At 49.8% G+C, this 22,615-nt stretch overlaps 1 protein-coding gene across 8 annotated transcripts in view; it reads right to left on the bottom strand.

Annotated features, from left to right (window-relative positions):
• The window catches only part of Tjap1 (tight junction associated protein 1), a 25,392-nt gene extending 3,382 nt beyond the window's left edge, over positions 1–22,010 (bottom strand). For 3 of the 8 annotated variants that reach the window (XM_031348380.1, XM_031348381.1, XM_031348376.1), the window contains exons 1-7: positions 21,932–22,010; positions 21,318–21,412; positions 10,687–10,816; positions 2,631–2,756; positions 1,297–1,325; positions 328–489; positions 43–109 (exon numbers count right to left, since the gene is read on the bottom strand). In XM_031348380.1, the coding sequence (XP_031204240.1) occupies positions 43–109; positions 328–489; positions 1,297–1,325; positions 2,631–2,729 (357 nt within the window). In that variant the 5' untranslated portion in view covers positions 2,730–2,756; positions 10,687–10,816; positions 21,318–21,412; positions 21,932–22,010. Of the gene's footprint in view, positions 1–42; positions 110–327; positions 490–1,296; positions 1,326–2,630; positions 2,757–3,911; positions 4,010–10,686; positions 10,817–21,317; positions 21,413–21,931 lie in introns of all 8 variants that reach the window. The other 5 variants (XM_031348382.1, XM_031348377.1, XM_031348383.1 and 2 more) reach the window with 3 other exon arrangements.
• Positions 22,011–22,615: the final 605 nt, after the last annotated feature.

The following is a 22,615-nucleotide window of genomic DNA, read 5'->3' on the forward strand; positions in this document are numbered from 1 at the left end:
TGTGAGAGCAAGGCCAGCCAAACTGCCTTCCCAGCACAGTACCAGTGCTTGCAACTTGTCCTCCAGCTCCTGGTTGGCCCGTTGGGACGCTGTGTAGCTGTTCTGTAGCCTACACAAGCAAACAAGGCAGAGACAGGCAGAGCCCTGGTCAAGTCTTGCTCTTCAGGCCCCACCAACCCTTCTCTACATAGGAGTCTAGGAACAACCCTCTCCTTCCAATATCTGGGCTACTAAATAAAGTCAGGTGGGGTCTGAGGCTCTTCCAGCTAACCTACGAACAGGAAGATGCTCCCACGAATGGGAGGCATTTGGCCCCTTGTTTTGCACCTGCGGAATTTGTCCTTAAACTTGTCCAGCTCTTCACGGCTCTGTCCTAACTCCAGTTCCAAGCAGTCTTGCCCTATTTCCAGCTCCCGTTCCAAGGCCTCAGTGCGTTTGGTAGCCAAGGCCAGGCGCCTGCGAAGTTCTTCATTCTCCTGCTGCAAAAGTCTGGGGTGGAGTTCGGGGAACCATCAAAAACAGCTAACTCTAGGGCAGCAGACAGGACTGAGAAAGGAGCAGACAGGCAAGTGGGTCCCTTTAGCCTCAGTCTAGGTAAGAAGACTCAATATACAGGCCCTCTGGCCTCGAGAACGGTCTAGGATGGGGAAGGGATGGTGTGGAAGGGATTGTGTAAGGTGCAGAATAGTCCAGAAGGCACTTGCCCAGTATAGAAAAGTACTAGGTCAGAATCAAAGGCGATAGCTCCCGACTGTCTCTGGTTACCACCCAAGCCAGCAGGCACCAAGCCCTGTAGCTCCTGTTTCCCCTTCACAATCAGCCTTCTCCATTATTAATCTCTTGGGAATCCAGGCCAGCACTGCTGTCCTCCCGGAGGCTTCACATGCCTGACAGAAAGGGCATGCAGAAGCTGGCACAGGCTGGCCACTGTTTTCTGGAGCCAGCAGCTGGGCAAGGACTCTTTGTAAGGCAGGCCCTCAGCTCATGGGTCAAATAAAACCCCTTTCCCAGGCATGAGCCCTAAAGAGCCCCATCCCCAACCTGGACTTCTGTGCTGACCATCAGGAGTCCATGGGATGCACATGGCCAAGGAAGGCTGTGGATGCAGCCCAACAACACAAAACCCATAAACTCAGTTAAAAGTAACACTTTTCTTCAAATTGTTTGTTTTTTAATACAAGTATATGGTCCTGGGCATAAATAACTGGAGGTTTGGAAGGCCAGATGTGAGGAGGAGCCCAGCAGGGAGTGAGAAGGGCACAGTGCACAGTCCAGGGATGGGCAGCCAATACTCACTTCATCCTCTCTGCGTCAGTCAGGGACTCCTGGACAAAAAGAAGGGAAGCGGGTACTCAGCTCCAGAGGCTTCCTGGGTGGCTCACACAGCCCTGGAAAAGGCCATGTCACAGAAAGAGTGACAGGCCCTCCAGAGATGGATGAAATCCAGAAACGTCTGGTAAGCTTACCCTCTCCCCTGTCAACCAGAAAATTCTAGAACCTCTTCCTACATCTACCCTTAATCCTAAAGCCATCTTCAAAGGGGACCAGGTAGGTATCCATGCCACCTACCCCAAAGGATAAAGCACCTCAGCTGACTGCCAAGCTCCTTACAAGCGTGGCAAAGACTTCCCAAGAAAATGAGGAAGTCAAGCCAAACAGAGGACCTTGGAGACTGAGGAGGAAACCTGAATGGCTGGAGAGTCTCTGGGGAAAAAACACTATGGGGCTTTGTGGATGGTAAGTGAGTGAGTGTTCTCAGACAGTCTAAGCTGAACTCAAACTCACCAAGTAACTAAAGGTGACCTTGAACTCCTGATCTTCCTGCCTCCATCTTCTAAAATAACACTGTTCTACCAAACCATTTTGTGTCTTGCTTTGACCCCCGCCTCAATTTTCCTAATCTCCTACAATGGGAATGACCCAAAGTCAGAGCCCAGCCACCCAGGGCAGGTCCAAGCCAAGCACGAGGGATAGATGATGACTTTAGATGTCTACCGCAGGTCATGAGGAAGCCATGGAGGCAAATGGCTCAGAGATCACGGACCCTAGAGGCTGACCTTGACCCTACTCAACCATACACAGTGAAGGCTTCATCTCACCTAACCTTTGTCCCCTCACTTAGAAACCTGATTCTCAACATCTCAGACTACTCTGCACGGGGAGGGGGACAGTGCGAAGAACAAGCTGAGTAAACCGCCCAGTCTTGAGAGCCAAGAGCAGCCCTAACATAGTTCCTGACAGAGAGTATGAAGTTATCAAGTTAGCTAAACAAAGGAAAGCTAGTGGAAGGGCCTGACTTTGGAGACACAACAGAGAACAGAGCACTGCCTCCTCAGGCTTCCTCAGAGGCCAAACTTGGATACCTTTCCTCTACCAGCACCTGGGGTCCAGCTTCCCACAGCTTGGGCATGGACAGTTACAGGGATCAATTCTGCTGAGCTGTAAAGACTAAGGCGCCCTGACATGGGAACACATACAGACAGCCCCTCACCAGCACTACTACAGTTGTATCAGCAAAGCGAGTCTCTCGCCTTAACACATGCCCAGCACCTCAGTCCTAAGAAGCCAGCTGACAGATGCCTTCAGGGGCCTGCTCCTCCCAGCCAGGGACAGACCCCAGCCTTGCTGACCTCTTGCTCAAGCCGGGACACAGGAACTTCCAGGCGTAGCTCTCGATGCTCTGGAGGCGCCTTACGGTAAGGTTTCTTAGCAGGGGCAGCACTGGTCATCCTGGAAGGTGTGGGCTCGTCTACCTGCTGAGAGAAGCCAGGAAGAAACAGGCTCAAAGATGTAGTTTAGAGCCTTGTAAGGACCGCTGAGATGGCTCGGTGGGTAAGGCACTTACTGCTCCTGACCACCTTTCCTCTATCCTCAGAACCCACATTCAGAGACAACTGACTACTACAAGCCATCCCTTTTTCTATAGGTGGCACTGTGGCACATGCAACCCATGCCTACTCACTCCCTCACACACAAATGAGACATCCTGAGATATCTTAGGCCTGAGAATTAAAAGATGGCCAAGGATGTGTGTTGATCCCACAGGCAGAAGGACTTGAGCTACTGCTGGGTCATTAGACGGTTACACTTTGGTGAATCAGGCCAGATGGATCAGGAGTACTGGCGATGAGAGCCAGAGTCCAATGGAGGACAGACAGGAGAGAAAGACGAGCTCCAGGGCCTGGGCCCCAGGATGAGCAGACTTTGCTCTAAGAGTGGGGTGGAGAGCCTCAGCAGCAGCCCACACTGACCCTCGTAGACAGACAGCAAAGCATCAATCTTCCTCAACTAGGTGAGGGTGTAAGCAGCAGCAGCAGCTCCCAGGCTGCTGTGAAGACTCCATCGTCCACAAGGCACGGCCATGGTAGACCCGCAGAGTGAGACTCCATCGTCCACAAGGCACAGCCACAGTAGGCAGAGTGGTACGCGCCTTTGATCAAAGCACTCAGAAGGCAGAGGTAGGTAGGTCTGGGAACTCCAGAACTGGTCTACAGTGAGTTCCAGGCCAATCCTACACACTGGAACCCAGCTTCAGCAAGTAAACAAACAGAGAGACACATCCAGTGACCCACATTTACAATCTCGAGCCCTGAGGAGGCAGATGCCAACCTGGGCTACATAGCGAGACCATCTAAAAGAAAAACACTGCTCAGCACTTAGGTGATGTGAAGTTCAGGTTTGCCTTCCAGAAACTAAACAATCTTACACGTCTGTGGATACTGACCCCAGGTTCCCAGATGAGGGCCTTCAAGCTTGACAGTATTCTCTGGACACTGCCAACAAAGGCCAAGCCCTCTGGCCCACATATTCTTTCTGTGCTGGCTCCCACTTACAGAGAGACCTATGTGGCTTCTTAGCCGCCAGCCTCCCAGAAGAACAAAGTAGGGAACACAGGCCTTGCTGGGACATACCGTCTGCTCGCTGGCGGCTCTCTCTGCTCTGCTCTCCTGGAGTTAGCCTTCTGCTCCCCACATCCCACGGCCCCTCTACTTCCTCTAGCCAAGAGCTCCTGAAACCAGAGACGGGAAGAAAGTGGAAACCCAGTATCAGCTGCCTGCCTGTCCAGTCTGGGACCCGAAGGCTCCCAGAAAGCAGCAAGCAAGGAGCCCAAGCACAGGGTTTTAGGAGAAAGCAGCAGAGGCAGGAGGATCACTAGTCTGATAGTAGCCTGCTTTACAACAACTAATGTACAAGCCCCTGACTTTCTCTAACAACACCCGCATGTTTATGTACATGGTCTCCACTTAGCACATAACCTGTTCTGGAACAGGCCTCGTTCTATTCTTATTCCTACCTCCTGTATCCTGTTCACCTCCTAGGCTTCTCAGAGTCTACAGAAAGCTGGGAAATTTGAGGAATGCAGATTACAAATGAGACTACAAAGGGCCTGGCAAAGGAGCAAGATGACGATGGTACTGCAGAGTGCCTCTAGCAGTGATTCCAAAGGACCCCAGAGACCATTTCTGCGTACAACAGTGTACAATCAACTTGGCAGTGAGCAAAGGTAACTGAGACTCAGCAACTTAGAGCAATGACTCTCAGTCAGGGTGAGTGTACCCCTGCCTCTCAGTCAGGGTGAGTGCACCCCTGCCTCTCAGTCAGGGTGAGTGTACCCCTGCTTCTCCCAGGGACAATTGGCAAATGTCTAGAGACATTTTTGACTTTCAAATTCTGCAGACGGAGAGGTACTATCAGTGAGTCAAAGTCAGGCTATCAACTAATCCTACCATACACAGGGCAGCCACTGTCACGGAGATGGCAAGGCAAAGTTCAACATTGCTGGGGCTGAGAACTGCTAGCATATAAACCGTAACCATGGGGGCTGGCAAGATGGTTCAATAGGTAAAGATGCTTGCTGCCCAGCCTGATGTCCCAAGGTTGATCTCCTTTGACCTCCACGTGCACACTGACACATACGCTCAAAATAAACGCAATAGAAAAGCTGTAAACCCGAGCCTGGGGAGCTGAGACCCAGCTTCCAGGCCCGAGGCTGCTCCTGCATACCTAAGTGCCTGGGTAACATGCTCCCCCACTGCCAATGGCTGGGCCAAGTGACCTGCCAAGTCCCTCCGCTTCTTGGGACTGAGAAGCAACTGTAATAAGCTGGGCTGCAGCATGGGGGCAGCAGCCACCACAGTGATCAGTGGAAACAGTAACCCTAGGTGGCTTTCTGAGCATTTAAAAAAAAAAAAAAAAAAAACTCTTCCCACCCCCATTAACCCAAACAGAGCTGGGGACTAAAGGCAGCCTTGCGGCTAAAGCGAGTGTTCCTACTGTTGGGACATGCCCTGGCCATGACTCCTGTCACATTCCAGCAGGCCTGGGGCAGCAGGGTGCGGGCAAAGGAGGGTGGGGGAAACAGGAGTAGTCTCTCTCCTCCATAAGGTTCCTGGCCTGGATTTGAGGGAGAGCTTGGTATAGTGAAGGACTAGCCGCCAACCTCCGCCCCTTTGACAGGAGGCAGAACGTGTCCCCACAGGGCACAAGAAGTAGGCTGTCAGGCTGACTCCCTGCACAGGAATCTGGGAGGGCCAGAAAGAACTCTACATTCCTGGGTAAAGGAGAACAAACATACAACCACAGGGGCTGTCCTCCAGAGGGCCCGCCCCAGAGTAAGGATGCAACCACAGGGCTCCTGTGGCCTGAGGGGGACTTAGAAAGTCCCAGAGCAGTGGAGGTTAACCAGGGCCTAACATTTGAAGGTGTGTGGGCGTGTATGCCTGGGAAACCAGGTAGGACCAAAGCCATGGACTAAAGGGGAGACAGGCAGAGCTTCTAGAAAATGATAGGTAAGCTTCCAGGAGCTGGTCTTCTCCCCACACGAGCCAGCTCTCTATCGCACTCATGTTTGCTCCCAGAAGGCAGAGGAACCCTTCACTCAGCAGGCTCCCCGGTGTACTTTTTCCACCCTAGCCTTTTTTTGTTGTTGTTTTTGGTTTTTGTTTGTTTTTTTGAGACAGGGTTTCTCTGTGTAGCCCTGGCTGTCCTGGAACTCACTCTGTAGACCAGGCTGGCCTTAAATTCAGAAATCCGCCTGCCTCTGCCTCCCAAGTGTTGGGATTAAAGGAGTGCGCCACCACTGCCCGGCTCCTAGCCTCTGTTTTACTCACCTACTCCAACTTCTGCCAAGGCTCACACTCTCTTCTAGGGATGGGGTACTTATGACAACAGTGGACAGCAGGGCAGACAGAGACACATTCAGAGAGCTGGTAATTCTCTATGTGGGAAGACCTGCCTCATTGAGGCGCTACATCCTATTAGCTTGCCCTGCCCTGCCAGTAAGTCCTGGCTGCAACTATGAGCACGTTTTTTCTTCTCAGGCTTCTCTGAGGCTAGAGGCAATCTGTTTGCTAAATTGGTGGATGGTGTGGGTGTGGCGAGGACACAGAAAGCAGATGAGACTCTAAGGATGGAGGTGGGGTCAAAGGTTACTTCTATCAGTGTCACAAGGAGAGAAACATTTGTGACTAGGGAAGCAGGGGTGATCCACTAGGGAACCTACTTGGGTTCCCCAACCCCACGTCTAAAGGCAGATCTGTGCCACTCCCTGCCCCATGTCCATAAATATCAGGGCATGTTAGGACACCTGAGCCTTTTCTACTGGCTTCCCTGGATCCTGCCTGTAAGGACAGCACTGGACAGACTATGGGCCTAGCATCACTACCCTGGACTATAGAACAGGCCTGGAAAGAACAAGGAACATATGGATTTGGTGGTCCCCAAGCTGGGAGAAGATAACAAGGTGAGTTAGAAGGCATCAGAGCAGTTACATCAGAAGTCTCAGCTACCAGCTGCAGCCTTAACTGAGTACAACTCTACCTAAAAATTTTCCAGAGTTCAGCCCAAGGAAGATTCCCAACCCTGTGCTAAGAGAAGTTTCCCTGGGCCATCACGAGCAAGCCACAGCCAAAATCAGCCTCGTGGCCTCTAATCACCAAGTAAATTCTTTGAGGAAGATCTGGCAATGAACAGGGAAGAATTCCACTCCCATCTCCTGGTCTCTAGGAGTCAGGATCAGGTGACTCAGGATACGGGGCCACAGCTTGTTTGCTGGGTCTATACTAAAAGACCTGTGCCCAAGCAGAACCCCTGGCTGACCCAACAGGGAGACACCCAAATACCCTGAAGCAGGAGGAGAAGAGGCTCTCCTCACCCTCACCACCCCACCCCACCCCAGCTAACCGTCTCCTTCCTCTGCACATAGCATTCATTCTTCATTATTCACAATGAGCTCAGAGGAAAGGCTACCTCACATCTGCTGAGGACGGCAGCGATAGCGCTTACTAATTGCCATGTTGCAATCTGCCAGTCAATGTGGCCGCCTGTTGCCACCTGCCCTGTATTAAATACCTTCTACCTGATTACAGCCCATGGGGCACGATTAGTTGCCTTCAGAGAACAAAGTCTACTTTCATTAGAAATGGGACTCAGCACGCAGAGGACCTGCACTGCGAACCCACTGAGCGCTGAGCAGAGTACTGACAGGTAAGACACGGGGCACCGAACCGGAAGCAGCATACCGACTGTCAGTTACTCTAAGGGCAACAGTCTAGCCAGGGGATGAGTCTGAGGTCTGTCCCCTTTTCTGGGTGGGTATGACCAGGGTCTTCCACTGTTGCTGGAGACGGTGGGATAGGAGAAACCTCTTCAGATCCCTGACTCACTCAAACTTCTATCCTTGTTCTAGTGAATATCCCCAAGGGACACTCGCCAACAGAGGAGCCCAACTCTGGAAAGTTCTGTCCCCTTCTGCCACTCTACTGAGGTCTGCCTAAGACTCAGCAAGGTCAAGGGGCAGAAGAGGAAGTTCTAAGCATCCAGCTTTCTGGCTAACAAGGACTCAGAGATCACCATCCTTCGCACACATGCGCGCACACACACACACACACAAGAGGGAGCAGGACAGAATCCTTGATGGATACTGCTCTCTGCCTCCTCCAGATCCTCAGGTGCTGCACTATCAGTGTGAATAAGTTCACTGACCCAGATCAGTATCCTACTCAATTAGACCATCTCCCTACTACCCATGTCATGCACACCTCCTCTAGGAAAGGATGTCATTTATGTTGGTTCAGATTATTGTAAAACCTACTGAAAAAGTCTGCTCACAGCTGCCAATGAACTAAGTTAGTGAGGGTTCTTGAGGGATCAATGAACCTTTTGAATCAGGGTGGGGCCCACACTACAAGCATCTTTAAAGTTTTTCTTCATAATGGTTCCAATAGACGTTAGTAATCGCTGCTGCTTTCTAAGTGAAAGGAAAATTGAACCCTGCTTTATTCAGAAGACAGCTGAGCTATGTGTACAACCTTAATGCCTGTACCTAGCAGGACATAAATAGGTAATAAACACCAGCCCTACTCAATCACAGCATCCTGATCACACAGGAAACAAGGCACCTCTCCTTGACTTTCTTGAACCACATGCCTTGGATATCCAATTTCTGACATCTGCAACCCCAGGGAAGTTGCACATCACAGGAGTAGACAACACAATTGCTGTGCAAGCCTGGATGATTCCGAAGCTTCTGAAATCTAGGCTCTGCCTCCAATGAAAGCTCCCAACACAAACCACCATGCTGCAAGAGCCAACCCTATGGCCCAAAGACCCAACAGTCTAATAATAGGCCTAAGAACTGCTCCATGAAGATCCTCACCCCCTCCACACTACAGTACAGCCCTTCCACCCTGCCTGCTGTCAAGAGAACTGTCCTTAACACAATACATGATCCCACCAGAGCTGGATTTAGCCTTCCCCATTGCACTCCTACCCCTCTCCTTTGCCTCAGCCCCCAGTTTCCGGCATGCAGCTGTCCCCAAGGTACATGAGCAAAGCCCTCAGCAATCCTGGGCGCGTGGCAGGCAGGCAGGCAGGCAGGCAGCCAGCAGTTCACAGGGTGGGTCCTGGGCAGAGGACTGCTCTGGGCTGATGAGTACGGTAGACGATGCCAGTCTGTGCCCAGACCAGCCCTGCTGCCCCTCCAATAGCTCTTCATGCCTGTGGGCAAGTACAACCTCACCCTCTTGGGATAAGCTGCCTGAGCTGGCCCCCTGCCTACACTAAGCTGAACACACTGACAGAACTCTGAAAGCCAAAAGGGAGAGACTCATTCTAATCAAAGTAATCACGAAACTTCAGAACAGTGCTGGTGACCCTGAGAACTCACCTGGCTCCCCACCTGAACAAACAGCTTGTCTTATCTGTCGGGCCTCTCATCCAGCAAACACGTGACAAGAATAAAGGGGAAGAGACTGCTTACAGACATCCAAGCAAACCGAACCCTCATGAAGTGGGGCCCAAATTCCCCTAGTCCACGCCTGCCCTTGACACTCGACTGTGCCCTCCCCTAAGGAGAGAAGTAAAGCTATGGCCCCCGCCAGCGTTCCTCTTTGCTTTTCTAGTCAGAGCCATGCCCAACTCTGTTCAGCTTGCACACTCCCTACTCAATTTCCTAGGCACACTGATGTCCCTACACCCCTCATACCGGCACGCCCTTCCCACACTGCAGCCGCGGCCCAGCCATCTCCCTCTCAGTCAACAGGAACACAATCTGCAGGGAGGGCTCCCAAGTCTCGAGCTCCAGGCTCACCTCCCGAGCCTGGAGACACAGTTTGTGTAGAGCTACCTATTGGACTGCCAGGAGAGCAAGGCACCCAGCCTTGAGACTGCTGGTCATCCCGTCTTCCCAAACACGAAGGACAGGGCCGAGGGGAGCGGCTCCTCAAGCCAGGCAACACTCACCAATCACCCACTGGGGCCAGGATCTTTCCTGGCCTGAGGAATCCAAGACCAGACCCTGCCCTATCCAGCTGAACACTCTTACCAAGACTCGGCCAACGTCCACCCTGCAGAAACAAGTAGGAGAGCAAGCTCCACCTCAGGGCAAGGGTGACTGTGGGAACCGCATCATCACACACACCCACTTCACTTCACTCTCTGAGGCCAAGGGAAACCTCAATCTCCCAACCAAGAAGAGAATAATGGGAGACCATCCACACTCGTCCTCTTGGCAGAGGGAGGAAAAGCCTCTGGAGTGTTCTCTGACCCCCACCTGCCTCTGAAGCACGGATAGCGTGGTAACTGAGGGAAAGTCTCCAGCCCACGCTGCTAAAAGCACAGAACAGAACAGAACCACCAACCAATGTGGTTTTGTGGGAAACTGAGGTGTCCAGTGTGAAAGAGAGGGAGAGGCAGGAGTCCTGTAGTGGGCATCTCTCTTCTGGCCATGAAGGGTGTGGCTGTTTGAATGACACTGGCATGCTCTAGAATTCTTGGTCCCCAGTTGGTGGACCTATTTGGGAAGTATGCGGTGGTGGCCTTGTGGTTTCAAGTGAGTCTCACCATTCCTAGAGTCTGTTGCTGTGAGTTTGTCTGTTTACATCTCTGTCACTCTCCCTCTCCCTCCCCTCGAGGTTGGGGATCAAGATCTGAGCTCTCAGCTGTTCTTTCACTCCACGGTCATAGACTCCAACCCTGAGACTAGAACCCTAACCAAATGCTTTCTTTCCTGAGTTGCCTTAGTCAACAAAGACCAAGGAGGTGTAACTCCACATTAGGGAAAGACGAAAGGAAGGAACCCGGGAAGCAGAGGTGGCAAGCCTAAGCAAAGGAGGCAGTCAGTTTGGCAGAGTAAGAGACACTGAGGGCAGTCCCCAGGGCGGGTGAGCTAGCCAAGGTCAGACTCACAGGGTTAGTGTCTTCTCCCCAGTCAGCCAGCTTTCCCGGTTAGTGGTGTTAGCAACAGACTCATGGCAGACGCCCTCCAGGCACTCCATATAAACAGACAGCTTGGTGTGTGAGCACCTCAACTCCGGAGCTGCAAAGAGAGAGCACAGAAGACCAAACTGAAGGATGCCTCCGGCACATACTGTACTCTTTTGTGGTCCAAGCACCTCTGACTTACTGTAGGACTCTCACGGGCTCCCACCACCAGAGAGCACTCCTGAGGAAGACCAACACCCCACCTTGCCAAGAGTGAGTCCAGCTTACAAACCACACAAGGCTCTCGTAGGTCAAAAGGCAGCTATTGTGAAGGCAGTTCCCTGTCTCCCTAGTTCCCAAGTCCATGCCAGGCTGCACCAGGACTCTGAGCACTGGCTTATAAGAACAACCCCCTACCCCCAGATGCAGCTGCCACTCATCCAGGCCTGTGCCAATAGTGCATCCCACCACCCCCACAGGCTCTGAGGGGAAGAGCTGTAAGAGACCAGCTGGAGTCAGAGGCTATAAGGAGAGCTGCATCAGAACACAGTACAATGGAGCAGTGTGCGACCTAGCCCCAGAGCTGGGCCACTCAAGGGAAAGGTGGCACACTGCCAGACAGATGGCCCATGGAGCCCTCTGAGGACCCCACAAAGTGAGGATGAACAGCACAGCACAGCTCCCCAGCCTCTGACAGGGGCTCTTCCACCCTCTCAGAACCCTAGTTCTAAGAAGCACCAACAAACACCTTCCCAAAGCCTGCAGGGACATCCTGGGGAAGACAGTACTAGCTACAACAGTGGGATCTGTGCATCCCCTGGGGCAGCAGGACAGGAAACTCACTTCCAATACATCAGGAGAGAGCAAAAAAGGTCCTCAACCCTGCTGGAGAAGCCCCAAGCAGAGCAGCGACTCGAGCCAAATGGAAGGGCAGTCTTGTTCAGCCCCCCAGTGTGGGGCTGGAATCACACAACTACCCAGCACACTGAAGCAGGAGGATGACAAGTTCAAGGCCAGCCTGCACAACTTGGACTTGGCTTCGAACTTAAGGGGAAGTTGTGTGCTGGAAATGGCCCAAGGTTAGAGTACTTGTTAGCATATGCAAGACCCTAGGTTTATCCCCTACTGCGCACCACAAAAATGCAAGCACCAACAGTTCCCAGATGTCCACTAACTGAGACTCTCCACATTACTCGACTACTACCCCCGGGCTTCAAGAGCCAACCCCTGGCTGTGGAGAAAAGACCACGGTCTAAAACAGTGCTTCTGAACCTTCCTGATGCTGTGACCCTTTTTCACAGTTCCTCATGGTGTGGTGACTCTACTACCACCAACTATTCAATTACTCTTTTTTTTTTTTTAAAGATTTATTATTACATGTGAGTACACTCTAACTGTCTTCAGACACTCCAGAAGAGGGTGTCAGACCTCATTTTGGATGGTTGTGAGCCACCATGTGGTTGCTGGATTTGAACTCAGGACCTCTGGAAGAGCAGTCAGTGCTCCTAACTGCTGAGCCATCTCTCCAGCCCATAAAATTACTTTTGTTGCTACTTCATAAATGTAATGTTGATACTATTACGGATTGTAATACAAGTATCTGTGTTTTCCTAGGGTCTTAGGCAGGCCTGTGAAAGGATTGTTCAACTTGACAGAGGGGTCTTGACCACAGGTCTGTGCTGGCTGGTTTGTTAACTTGACACAAGCTAGAGGAAATGAGAGGAGGGATGCTCAATTAAGAAAACGCCTCCACGAGATTCAACTATAGGCAAGCTGTTTAAGAAGGCTTCCTGAAGACTTTGACCTTTTCCCTACAGGAGGAAGAAAGCCTGGCACCAGTGGGTGGCCTTCAGACCCTCAGCCACAAGAGCAACAACACAACAGCTAAGTCAGCTAAATCTGGTTTGCTTTCAAAGGGTAGAACACTGGGTGTGGTGGTGAAGGTGCTCGAATTTCTGTAAGTGAGCTGGAGGCCAGCAGGGTCTATACAGTGAGTTCCAGGACAGCCAGGTATACACAGAGAAACAAACAGGATAGGAGTGACTGGGGCATGCCCAGAATCCCAGCACATAGGAAGAGGAAGGAGGTTCAAGTTTGAGGCTAGCCAGAGCTAACCCTGTCTCAAAAAAGCAAAAAGTAAAAAGCATAAAAAAAATCCAATTTAGCCAGGGCTGCAGAGTGAGACTTTCTTCTGAAAAAGGAAAGAAAAAAGAAGTAGTCCTACGAACTGGGAAGGTATTACCTGCAAGATCCCATCTGCTCTAATGCACTCAGGAAAGATGGGCCAGACCACAGGACAACCAGGGCTGCTCAGCACTTTCTCACAGGACCTAATGCTTGCCTTCAGGTAAGGACCTTGTTTCTATGTAGCCTCAGACACAGATCTTCCCTTTAGCACAGGGGACACAGGTTAACAGTGACTCAGTATGGCGCATGCTTCGAGATCACAGAGGACAAACAACTGGCTCAGGCAGGAATCTGTGGCCATAAAGAGAACAGGGAGTCCTGCATATCTGACTGCAGGCTCAGGCTGGAGTATCCCGCATACCATTCAAGAGGTTCTAACCGCTAAAAACAATTCCTTTGATATTTGTTCAGAAGTGGTACCTACAGACCATTCTCATCAACTACAGTAGAAAAGAAACTGGAAGAAAGGACAGTGACTCAGCCACCAGCCATTTCAGAAGAGGATCGGGGTGAGCCTGTGGCATAAGACCAAAGCCCTAAGACACAGGGGCCTGGAAGTCTGGCTTACTCAATAGCTGCATACATTCCTCTGGTTTCCCCTGACATTTTTCAGTCCCTAAGACACTTGGGAACATGGGTCCCAAAGCATTCTGTGGGGCTGGTTTGTTAACTTGACACAAGCTAGAGTAAATGAGAGGAGGGATGCTCAATTAAGAAAATGCCTGCACGAGATTGAACTGTAGGCAAGCCTGTAGGGCATTTTCTTGACTTGTGACTGAGGTGGGAAGGGCCCAGGCTACTATGGGTGGTCCCACCCTTGGGCTGGTTGTCTATATAAGCAGGTTGAGCAAGCCATGAGGAACAACCCGATGAGTAGCACTCCTTTGTGACCCTTGCATCAGCTCTTACCTCCAGGTCCCTGCCCTGCTTGAGTTTCACTCCTGACTTCTTTTAATGATGAACAGTGATATAGAAGAGTAAGCCAAATAAACCCTTCCCTCCCCAGGCTGCTTTGGTCAAATGGTGTTTCATCACAGCATAGTAAACCTGGCTACGACACTCTCCATCTAGTCACTTACTGTATGCAACCTCTTGTCTATCCAAAGCCCTAGTGACTACAATCCACCATCCACTGATCATACTAGGTCACTCCCAACCTCCCCAGGACTGGGGAAGTGGCAGGCATACTGTCGTCCAGCAAGACTCTCTGCAGCCCAGGAGATGTGGGGTTGTACTTCAATCTGATTTTCACAAGTTGTTCTATGATGGCACTCTCCTCATTGTGCTGGGATTCTCATTGTTGCTGCATCACAAGAAAGGAGACACTCTCCATTTACCATGCTACTTAAAATGTTCCTGGCTTCAGGACAGAAATCAAGGGGCCTGAATCTTATTTAAAAAAAAAAAAAAAGCCGGGTGGTGGTGGCGCACGCCTTTAATCCCAGCACTTGGGAGGCAGAGGCAGGCGGATTTGTAAGTTCAAGGCCAGCCTGGTCTACAGAGTGAGTTCCAAGACAGCCAGGGCTATACAGAGAAACCCTGTAAAAAAAAGCCTTTTCTTATCCATAGTCTCAAAACTGGGATTCGAGAAACAGTTAAGCAGTTAAGGCCTGTTCTTCATATGCCAGGCACACATGCAGGCAGAACACTGTATACATGATAAATAAATAAATCTTAAAAAAAAAAAAAGATAGAAAGCTTTAAAAAGAAAAGAGAAGGCATCCTCCAGGTGAAGAAACCTGTCAACACTGCACAGCTGGAGTAGTCCTAACTTAAAACAAACCCACCTTGCTCCAGAAGCAGACTCTCCCACACAGCCCACAACACCCCACCCGAAATGTGGTCAACAGAGTGCACTTCCCACAAACAGCCTGAGCACTGGAAAAGACTCTAACAAAGTTCCAGAGGCTTACAGGGAGGAGGAGAGCAGGGAAGGCAGGCGTGGGCCAGGCATGTAGTGGATGCCTACAATCCCAGCATTTAGGTAACAGAGGCTGAAGATGGCGAGCTTGGCTCACTATGGGCTACACAGCAAGATCTTGGCCTTTGTCTTTTTCTTTAATGTAGTAGGGAGAAAACTTCTCATACAAGTGTCAAAGAACTTATTCTTGGCAGATGGAGACATGTGGAGTGGGTACAGTGTACAGGCCATGGATGACAATAGGTGGGATTATGGAGCCATGAAGAGCAGGATACATGGAGCATGGGGGCAGAGACTCTGGCTAACAGGCTGAGCTGGCTCTTTTTTTCTTGCCAACTTTACACAAGCTGGTGTCATCTGGGAAGAGGGTCCTCAACGAGACAGTGCCTTCATCAGACTGGCCTGCAGCCAAGTCTGTAGGACCACTTTCTTGATTAATGAATGACGCAGAAGGGCGCAGCCCATTGTAAACAACAGACTGACCAAGCTATGGGAGCAAACCACAGTGAAAACGGGCCCCTTCATGATCTCTGCATTGCTTGTAGCTCTGGCTTCCCTCAAGGAAGTTCAAGTAAAATGAACCCTCTCCTTCCCAAGTCACTCTTTAGTGTTTTATCACAGCAACAGAAAACAAACCAGGGCAAGGAGTAAGCTTAGGCCAGGGCCAGAATGCAAGGTACTTTTTGCATGCCAAGGTAAAGAGGATGAGCTTTAAATTAAACAGGGGAGAACCACAGTATTTCTAAAGGCAGGGCCCCAGTATATAGATCAGGCTATTCTCGAATTCAAAACACTGCCTTGGGACCTGAGAGCTTGGATTCTTGGTTCACCGCTGTGCTTAGCTAGGGCAGAGTGTTTACAAGGAAAACATCTTAACAGCAGCATGGTAGACGGAAGCAGGAAGAGAAAACCTACAAGTACCACCACCATAAGTACCCACACTACCTTAAGTGCTGGAGATACAAAAGTCAGTGAGACAGTCCTTGTTCTCAGAACACTTACAAACCAAACCAAACCAAACCAAACAGGCAAATACAGTACCAGAGTCAAGCAGAGACGGAAGAGACGAAAGAGAGGCAGAGTCTTTAAGAGGGGGCATTTAAGAAAAGATCTGAAGGACAAACAGCTAAAGGGAGCAAGGAAAGAGATCCAGAAATGCAGGCAACAGCATCTGTGTGTGCAAAGGCCCAGAAGCTAAAAAGGATGCAGTAAGTCCAGATGGCTGGTAAAAAGCTGATCTGCCAAGTGCTGAGGCACACGCCCTTAAACCCAACACCCAGAGGGCAGAGTTCCAGATGAGGCAATGCTACATAGTGAGGCTCTGCCTCAAAAAGGAAAGAGACACAGAGACAGGGATAAGGACAGGGACAAGGGAAAAGCCAATGCCACCCTCTTCTGGTCTCTGTGCACATCTGCACTCAAGTGCACATAACCACACATAAACATTCTTTTAAATCTTTAAAAACTAAAAGCCTAGCTAGATGAAACAAAGACTCAGCTTATCAAGAGGTTCTTCATATGTGATAAGAAGGCAACAAACGGATGAGATATGGACATAATACTCGAGTACGGGCATATTTCAAGAGAAAACTAATTTATAGATGGTAAGGCAGGACTGGCTCAAACCCCCCAGTGCTCACCCTACAATCCGGCTATTCACTAAGCTGTAACCTGAACTCGGCAAGTCCACAGGTCTCTACAGCATTATGGGCTCTATTAGGAGAACGGGTCGCAGCACGCTTTGACAGCTGCACAAATCAAATCAAGGCAAGGTATGTGTGTACCTTGGGATGTGTGGCTGCTAAGACAATGGAGGAGGGAACAAGTCTGACGGTGCCACAACAAATAGAGTTCATTATGGGGCCAGGTACGGAGTCCTCAGGGAGAAGTCCAGACCTGGGCCTCCAACTCCCCTAAAATCCAGTTATATACCAGGCACATGCTGACTGGCAGGGTAAAGTCACTTACTAAGAAAAGATGGGCTCTGCGGGTGTGTTAAATAGACAGGACATGACTCAGACGGTAAGAGGTTAGTCTTAAACACAGGGCAAAGGAGAGCCAGGTAACCAAACCTGAAGCTGCCTCTGCCCTCGAGCTGCAGGCAGCCCCTGCCTGGCACACAGGAGAAGATACGCACATCCTACACCAACCAGGGCCTTCACCAGGCAGCACAGCTTCAGGACACGAACATCTGTTTTCCATTTTCACCAAATGCTGAGGGAAGAAGCTATTTAAAATGTCACCTATTTTTTTTCTCTGCGTAGGTTGCTATTTTTAAAAGGATTACATACAGTCTATGAATTTAATACTGTGGCTACTTTATCTCCACATGTCAGTGATCAAACAATGTTTATGTCTAAATTAGCACAAAGGAACACATCCTTCTTTAAACCATGCTAGAGTGCAGGGCTGTTTTGAGAGGTGGCCCTGGCTAGCCTGGACTCCAAGACCATCCTCATGTCTGTCTCTGGCCAGGGGTAGACTACCGTGCCTGAGTCAGAGTGGATCCCAATGTCAGTCTGCTCACTCGCTCACAAAGGTTTTGTAAAGGGTAGTCACTAAATTGAATTCTGAAAGGAGAGAACTGGCCTGGCTAACATGGACGTCCTCTGCACTGGCTCTGCCTTATGTATTACTTCTAAGACTAAACAGAGGGTGAGTTGAAGAGCTGAGTCCCAGAAAAGAATTCTGAATACCCAAAATATGTCTCCCATGGGTGTATATGGAACCCACAGGACAAGCAAACACAAATTGGGGGAGCTGATGAAACAAACAAGAGAGAGATCACCTCTAGGCATATCTAAATTAACTGCACATATGCCATGCCTGCGGTTCTGCCACTCTGGGAGCGGAGGCAAAGTGATCAATTGTAAAGTCCAGTAGGCACTGGGGATTCAGTTTGGTGGTGGAGTACATGCCTAGCCTATGTGAAGGCCAGGGATTTAGAACCACATATCAACGAGCCCAGGAAGCTGTGGCTAGCTGGGCCACAAAAAAGGTAACGTCACATAAATACAAATGTTTAAGTGCGTACACTGTAGCTGTCTTCAGACACCCCAGAAGAGGGCGTCAGATCTCCCCAGATGGTTGTGAGCCATCATGTGGTTGCTGGGATTTGAACTCAGGACCTTCAAAAGAACAGTCAGTGCTCTTAACCGCTGAGTCATCTCTCCAGCCCCAACTTATTACATATTAAAAAAACAAACAAACAAACAAACAAGCCAGCTCATTCAATTGCTGAAACAAGGTATCCTGAGATCACATCCTGCAGGGCTCTGCCAACTTACTAACTGGGGACCTTTGAATAAACAACTCAACCACCATACTTCATTTCTTTATCTGTGACATAGGATGATAAATAGCAGATCTTCTTCATATAGCTGTTACCTAAAAAGCAGCTATTGCATGCAGAGTGCTTCCAGAAGAGAGTGCCCTCAATATTCATCGGTATTACTGCTCACCAGCAAAGACAAACCTTCCAGCCCCAGTGTCCTAACATCACCTTACACAGCTTCATTCAGACACCCTGTTATCAAAAGGTGGCACTGCACCTTTGTAGCATCAGGCTAGCAGCCCACCAGTACACACCCTCCATCAATCACAGGGCCAATCACAGGGATCCACTGAGCTTAACAGCATTTATCAGGTGTCAGGGAGAGTTGAAGCACATTCGTGGATGAACCTTTACAACATGTGCGAGACAGGCACTCTTACCACCTCCACTGAGCAATGAGAAACTCAGGTGCACAGAACTATGCAATTAGGAAACGTCAAACAGCCACAGTTGGGATCCAACTAGCAACCTGGCTGTGTGTGTCCAGTTTTTTTTTTTTTGTTTTTGTTTTTTTTTTTTTTTGGTATTTCGAGACAGGGTTTCTCTGTGTAGCCCTGGCTGTCCTGGAACTCACTCTATAGAACAGGTTGGCCTCAAACTCAGAAATCCGCCTGCCTCTGCCTTTCAAGTGCTGGGATTAAAGGCATGTACCACCACTGCCCGGTCGTGTGTCAGTTTTTGTTCTTTGTTTTATTTTTTTGAGACAGGTTCCAAGTAGCCTAGGCTACCTTCAAACATGTTATGGAACTTGAGGATGATCCTGAACTCCTGCTCCTTCTGCCTCCCTTATGGAAAGCTAGAGTTACTAGTGTATACCGGCTTAATTCTTTCAGCGGCTCAACACACTGTTCTTTTCCCCTCTCTCTCTCTCTCTCTTTCTTTTCTTAGAAACAGGGTCTATGTAGACAAAGCTGGCCTCAAGCTATCAATCCTCTTTCCTCAGGCTTCTGCATGCTAGAATTCTAAGTGTGTGCTACCGTGCCTGGCTACCACACAGTTCTGATTACAATTCCCAAGGAACCACATACACAAATTCTCCTCAGCAGACAAAAAGGGCTTCCAGACTTCTAGAAAGGAACCTGAGGCTAAATCTGCTCACTTCTCCGGCCCCAGGGCACACTGCAGCTACACTAGAGGCACTGACCTAAGGCCTCTGCCTGCAGTGAACAAGGCATGACTAGCGAGAGCATCTTGGCAAAGCCAAACCTCCTGAGCCAATCACCACACACATGCAGGTCCCAAAATACACTTTAATATGAAGCCTGATCCCACTGGGCACAGTGCTGCACTGCATAGACCCAGCTACTTGAGATGCTGATGCAGAGGCATCACTCTCGAGCCCCGGAGTCTAAGGCTAGCCCAGGCAATGCAGCAAGACTGCCTCAAAGAAGAAAAGAGAAGAACAAACAAAAACTTCACCAGCTGGCCACAGTCATTTATGTCTATAATCCCAGTTACTTGGAGGAAGGCACATTAGGAAAAGAGCTGCCACAAGTTCAAGACCAGCCTGAGTTTTACAATGGGTTCGAGGCTAGACTGGATCAAAGTGGAACTGTCTTTAAAATAAATAAATAAATAATTGGGGGCTGGAGAGATGGCTCAGCAATTAAGAGTGTGTACTGTGCTTGCAGAAGCCCTGGATTCAGTTCCCAGCACCTGTACGGCAGCTCACAGCTGCCTGTAAATCCAGGGCATCTGATGACCCCTTTCCAAAGTCTGAGAGCTCCAGAAAACACAGGGTGCACATACACACACTCAGGCACACACAAACCCATTAGAAATGGCTTAGCAGTTAAGGGCACTGGCTGGTCTTCTGGAAGTGGTTCAATTCCCAGCACCTACATAGCACCTTATAACCATCTGTAACTGCAGTTCCAAGGGTAGGATACCTCTTCTGGCCTTCATGGGCACTAGGCACACATCTGGTATACAAATGCATCTGCAGCCAAAACACTCATACACATAAAATAAAAATATTTTAATTACAATATTTAAAATAAACTAAGCTAGACATCATATGCCCATGAGTTAAATGCCAGTCTGGCCTACATAAAGAGTTCCTGGCCAGCCAGAGCTACACAGTAAGACCCTGACTCAAAAACAATAAAAAAAAACAAACAAACAAAATAAGACAAAAAAACCCCACTAACAACAACAACAAAAACTCAAATATCAGAGGCCAGCTCATAACTCTATCTGCCTGGTGCAGCAATAACTGTGAAGACTGCATTGACACACGCAGCCTTCGGAGGCCTTTCTCTGCAGCAGCAAGTTCACTATGTGGAAGCATGCTCCCTTTGAGTACAGTGATCTCCTTCTCGTTTTTTAAATGAGATTTGTTGGAGCACATATAAAGGATGAAGAGAAAGTTAGCCAGAAAAGGGCAAGTACCATAATTTTTCCTGCCTCAATCTCACTGATCCAGCTGCAAACATTTTATCATGGACTGTGTCATCAAGGATAAAGAGTGTTCACAACGTCTTGTACACAGGTCACACTGACCCCTTCCATGTAAGCTCATCTGAATTTCTTCCTACCCCCATTCTGTCTTTCCCTCACCTGAGACACAACTCCCCCAGTCCACACCCAAGGAACACCAATGACCTTTGCTTACCCAAAAGAAAAATGCCAAAGCAGACATGCACCGGGAGTGAACTTGGGAGCTGCTCATAGAAATGACCTCAATGTCGGTGAACCCAATCAGAAAGCTGATTGTGACTCGCCATTATCTGTCACCCACAAGAGGTCTACTTCCAGGCAGAATGGCAAACTGGCAACGTGTGGGGGAAATGGAAGAAGAAATGGTACACAAGTAGGAAATTGCTTTGTGACAAGAATGCATTAGGATACTTCTTTCAGCCCACTCTGCATAGTGAGTTCCAGGCCAGGCAGGGGGACCCAGTGAGACCCTATCTCAAGAAGCAATAAACAAACAAATACGAAAGAAATAATATTTTTAGTGTATCCTCTACTTGTCCAGAATTGTTTATACAGCTGAAGGCAAGCAAAACTCAAGCCAGCAGTCTAACCAAAACACCAACTTAAGGATCACAGTCAAAAAACAAACTCTCTACAAGAGCAACCAACCTTCTCCAATTAACTGATTCTCCAAACCCATGGATCCTCTCCCAGGGAGAAGATCACTCAGAAACCTGTCTCTGGAAACCATCTTACCCGCTCTGGGGTTGGGCTGGGGCAAGTTGCTACCTCTTCTTTCCAACCAGGCAAAAGTGATTTCTTCCAGTCTCTGGGGCCCCTGGGTCTTCAAGCTGAAATTGGGCAGATGTTGCTATAGGAGCTATGGTTAAGGCTAATCTAAGCCTGGAAGAGGGTCATCTGACTGGCTTCCGTCCCCTCCTTGGAACACCCGCCCTGCACGCCCCAGATCTCCCTCCTACCCCTTCCCGACCGCAACTACAAAAGCCCTTTCCCCTCCTACTGGCCTGAGGAGACAGGCCTCGGTCCCACGCTCCAGGTTTCCTTACTCTGGGAGAAGTAACTTTTTTAATTCGTGAGTGATTGCTCCTCCAGAATCCGAACCACACCCATTTCTGGCTACTCCCGCCCCATCTCCTCCCCTAGAGCTGCCACAGAAATACAGGCCCCCTCCCCTCCGCCCCCGTCGGCATTTTTTTTTTTCTTTCCGCCTCCAACCTTCCTCCATCCTGGAATCCTATTTCTCCACCTCGGAGCTGTTCCTTCCCTCCATCCCTACTCCATGCTAGAGTCCCGCAATCCCCCTCAACTCTCGCTTCCCAGCGCAACTACTCAAAAATCCCACAACAAACTTTCCGCCGGAGCCCTCTCCTTCAGGTAGCCATCTTGCCGCGGGGCAGGCCGGGTAGGGGCCTGGTCGCGGGAATCCCCACGCACTAGGCGCCGTGCGTCATCGGGGGCGTGGCCTCGGGGCGGGGCCTTGGGGTAAAGAATTAGAACTTCTGGTGATGCTGAGAGAGTGGGAATCTCCTGCAAGCGAGCCTTGCAGACCTGGCAAGGGAAGAAAGAAGTTGGTGTCCGAAGTAGGACTCAACAATGAGTAAGACGCTTGAAAATACAGTAGGAGATGCTTCTTATACAAAGGAAATACTAACACACACCGCCACGCACCCCCACTGTCATTCCCACTCCCACCCTTCAAGCCTCATGGGCTGCCCTTGGAACATGAACTCATTTAGAAGAACAGGCTGATCTTGAACTCACAGAGAGCCTCTGGCCTCTGACTCCAGAGTGCCACACAGGGCAAAGAAAAATGCCAGCTTTTCATCTTGACAGAAAATAATGCATGGCCCATTTTCTACCATCCTTTTCAAGCCTGCTTCCCACCTCTCCCAAAGTCTTCAGGTTCTTAAGTGGTCTTGTGTTATCAGAAAATCAAACCCTTTGAGGCCAGCCTGGTCTACCAGCCTGATCTACAAAGTGAGTTCCAGGACAGCCAGGACTACACAGAGAAACTCTGTCTCGAAAAAAAAAAA

This window comes from Mastomys coucha, unplaced genomic scaffold (assembly GCF_008632895.1).
Source record: "Mastomys coucha isolate ucsf_1 unplaced genomic scaffold, UCSF_Mcou_1 pScaffold3, whole genome shotgun sequence".
Classification (NCBI taxonomy): Eukaryota; Metazoa; Chordata; class Mammalia; order Rodentia; family Muridae; genus Mastomys; species Mastomys coucha.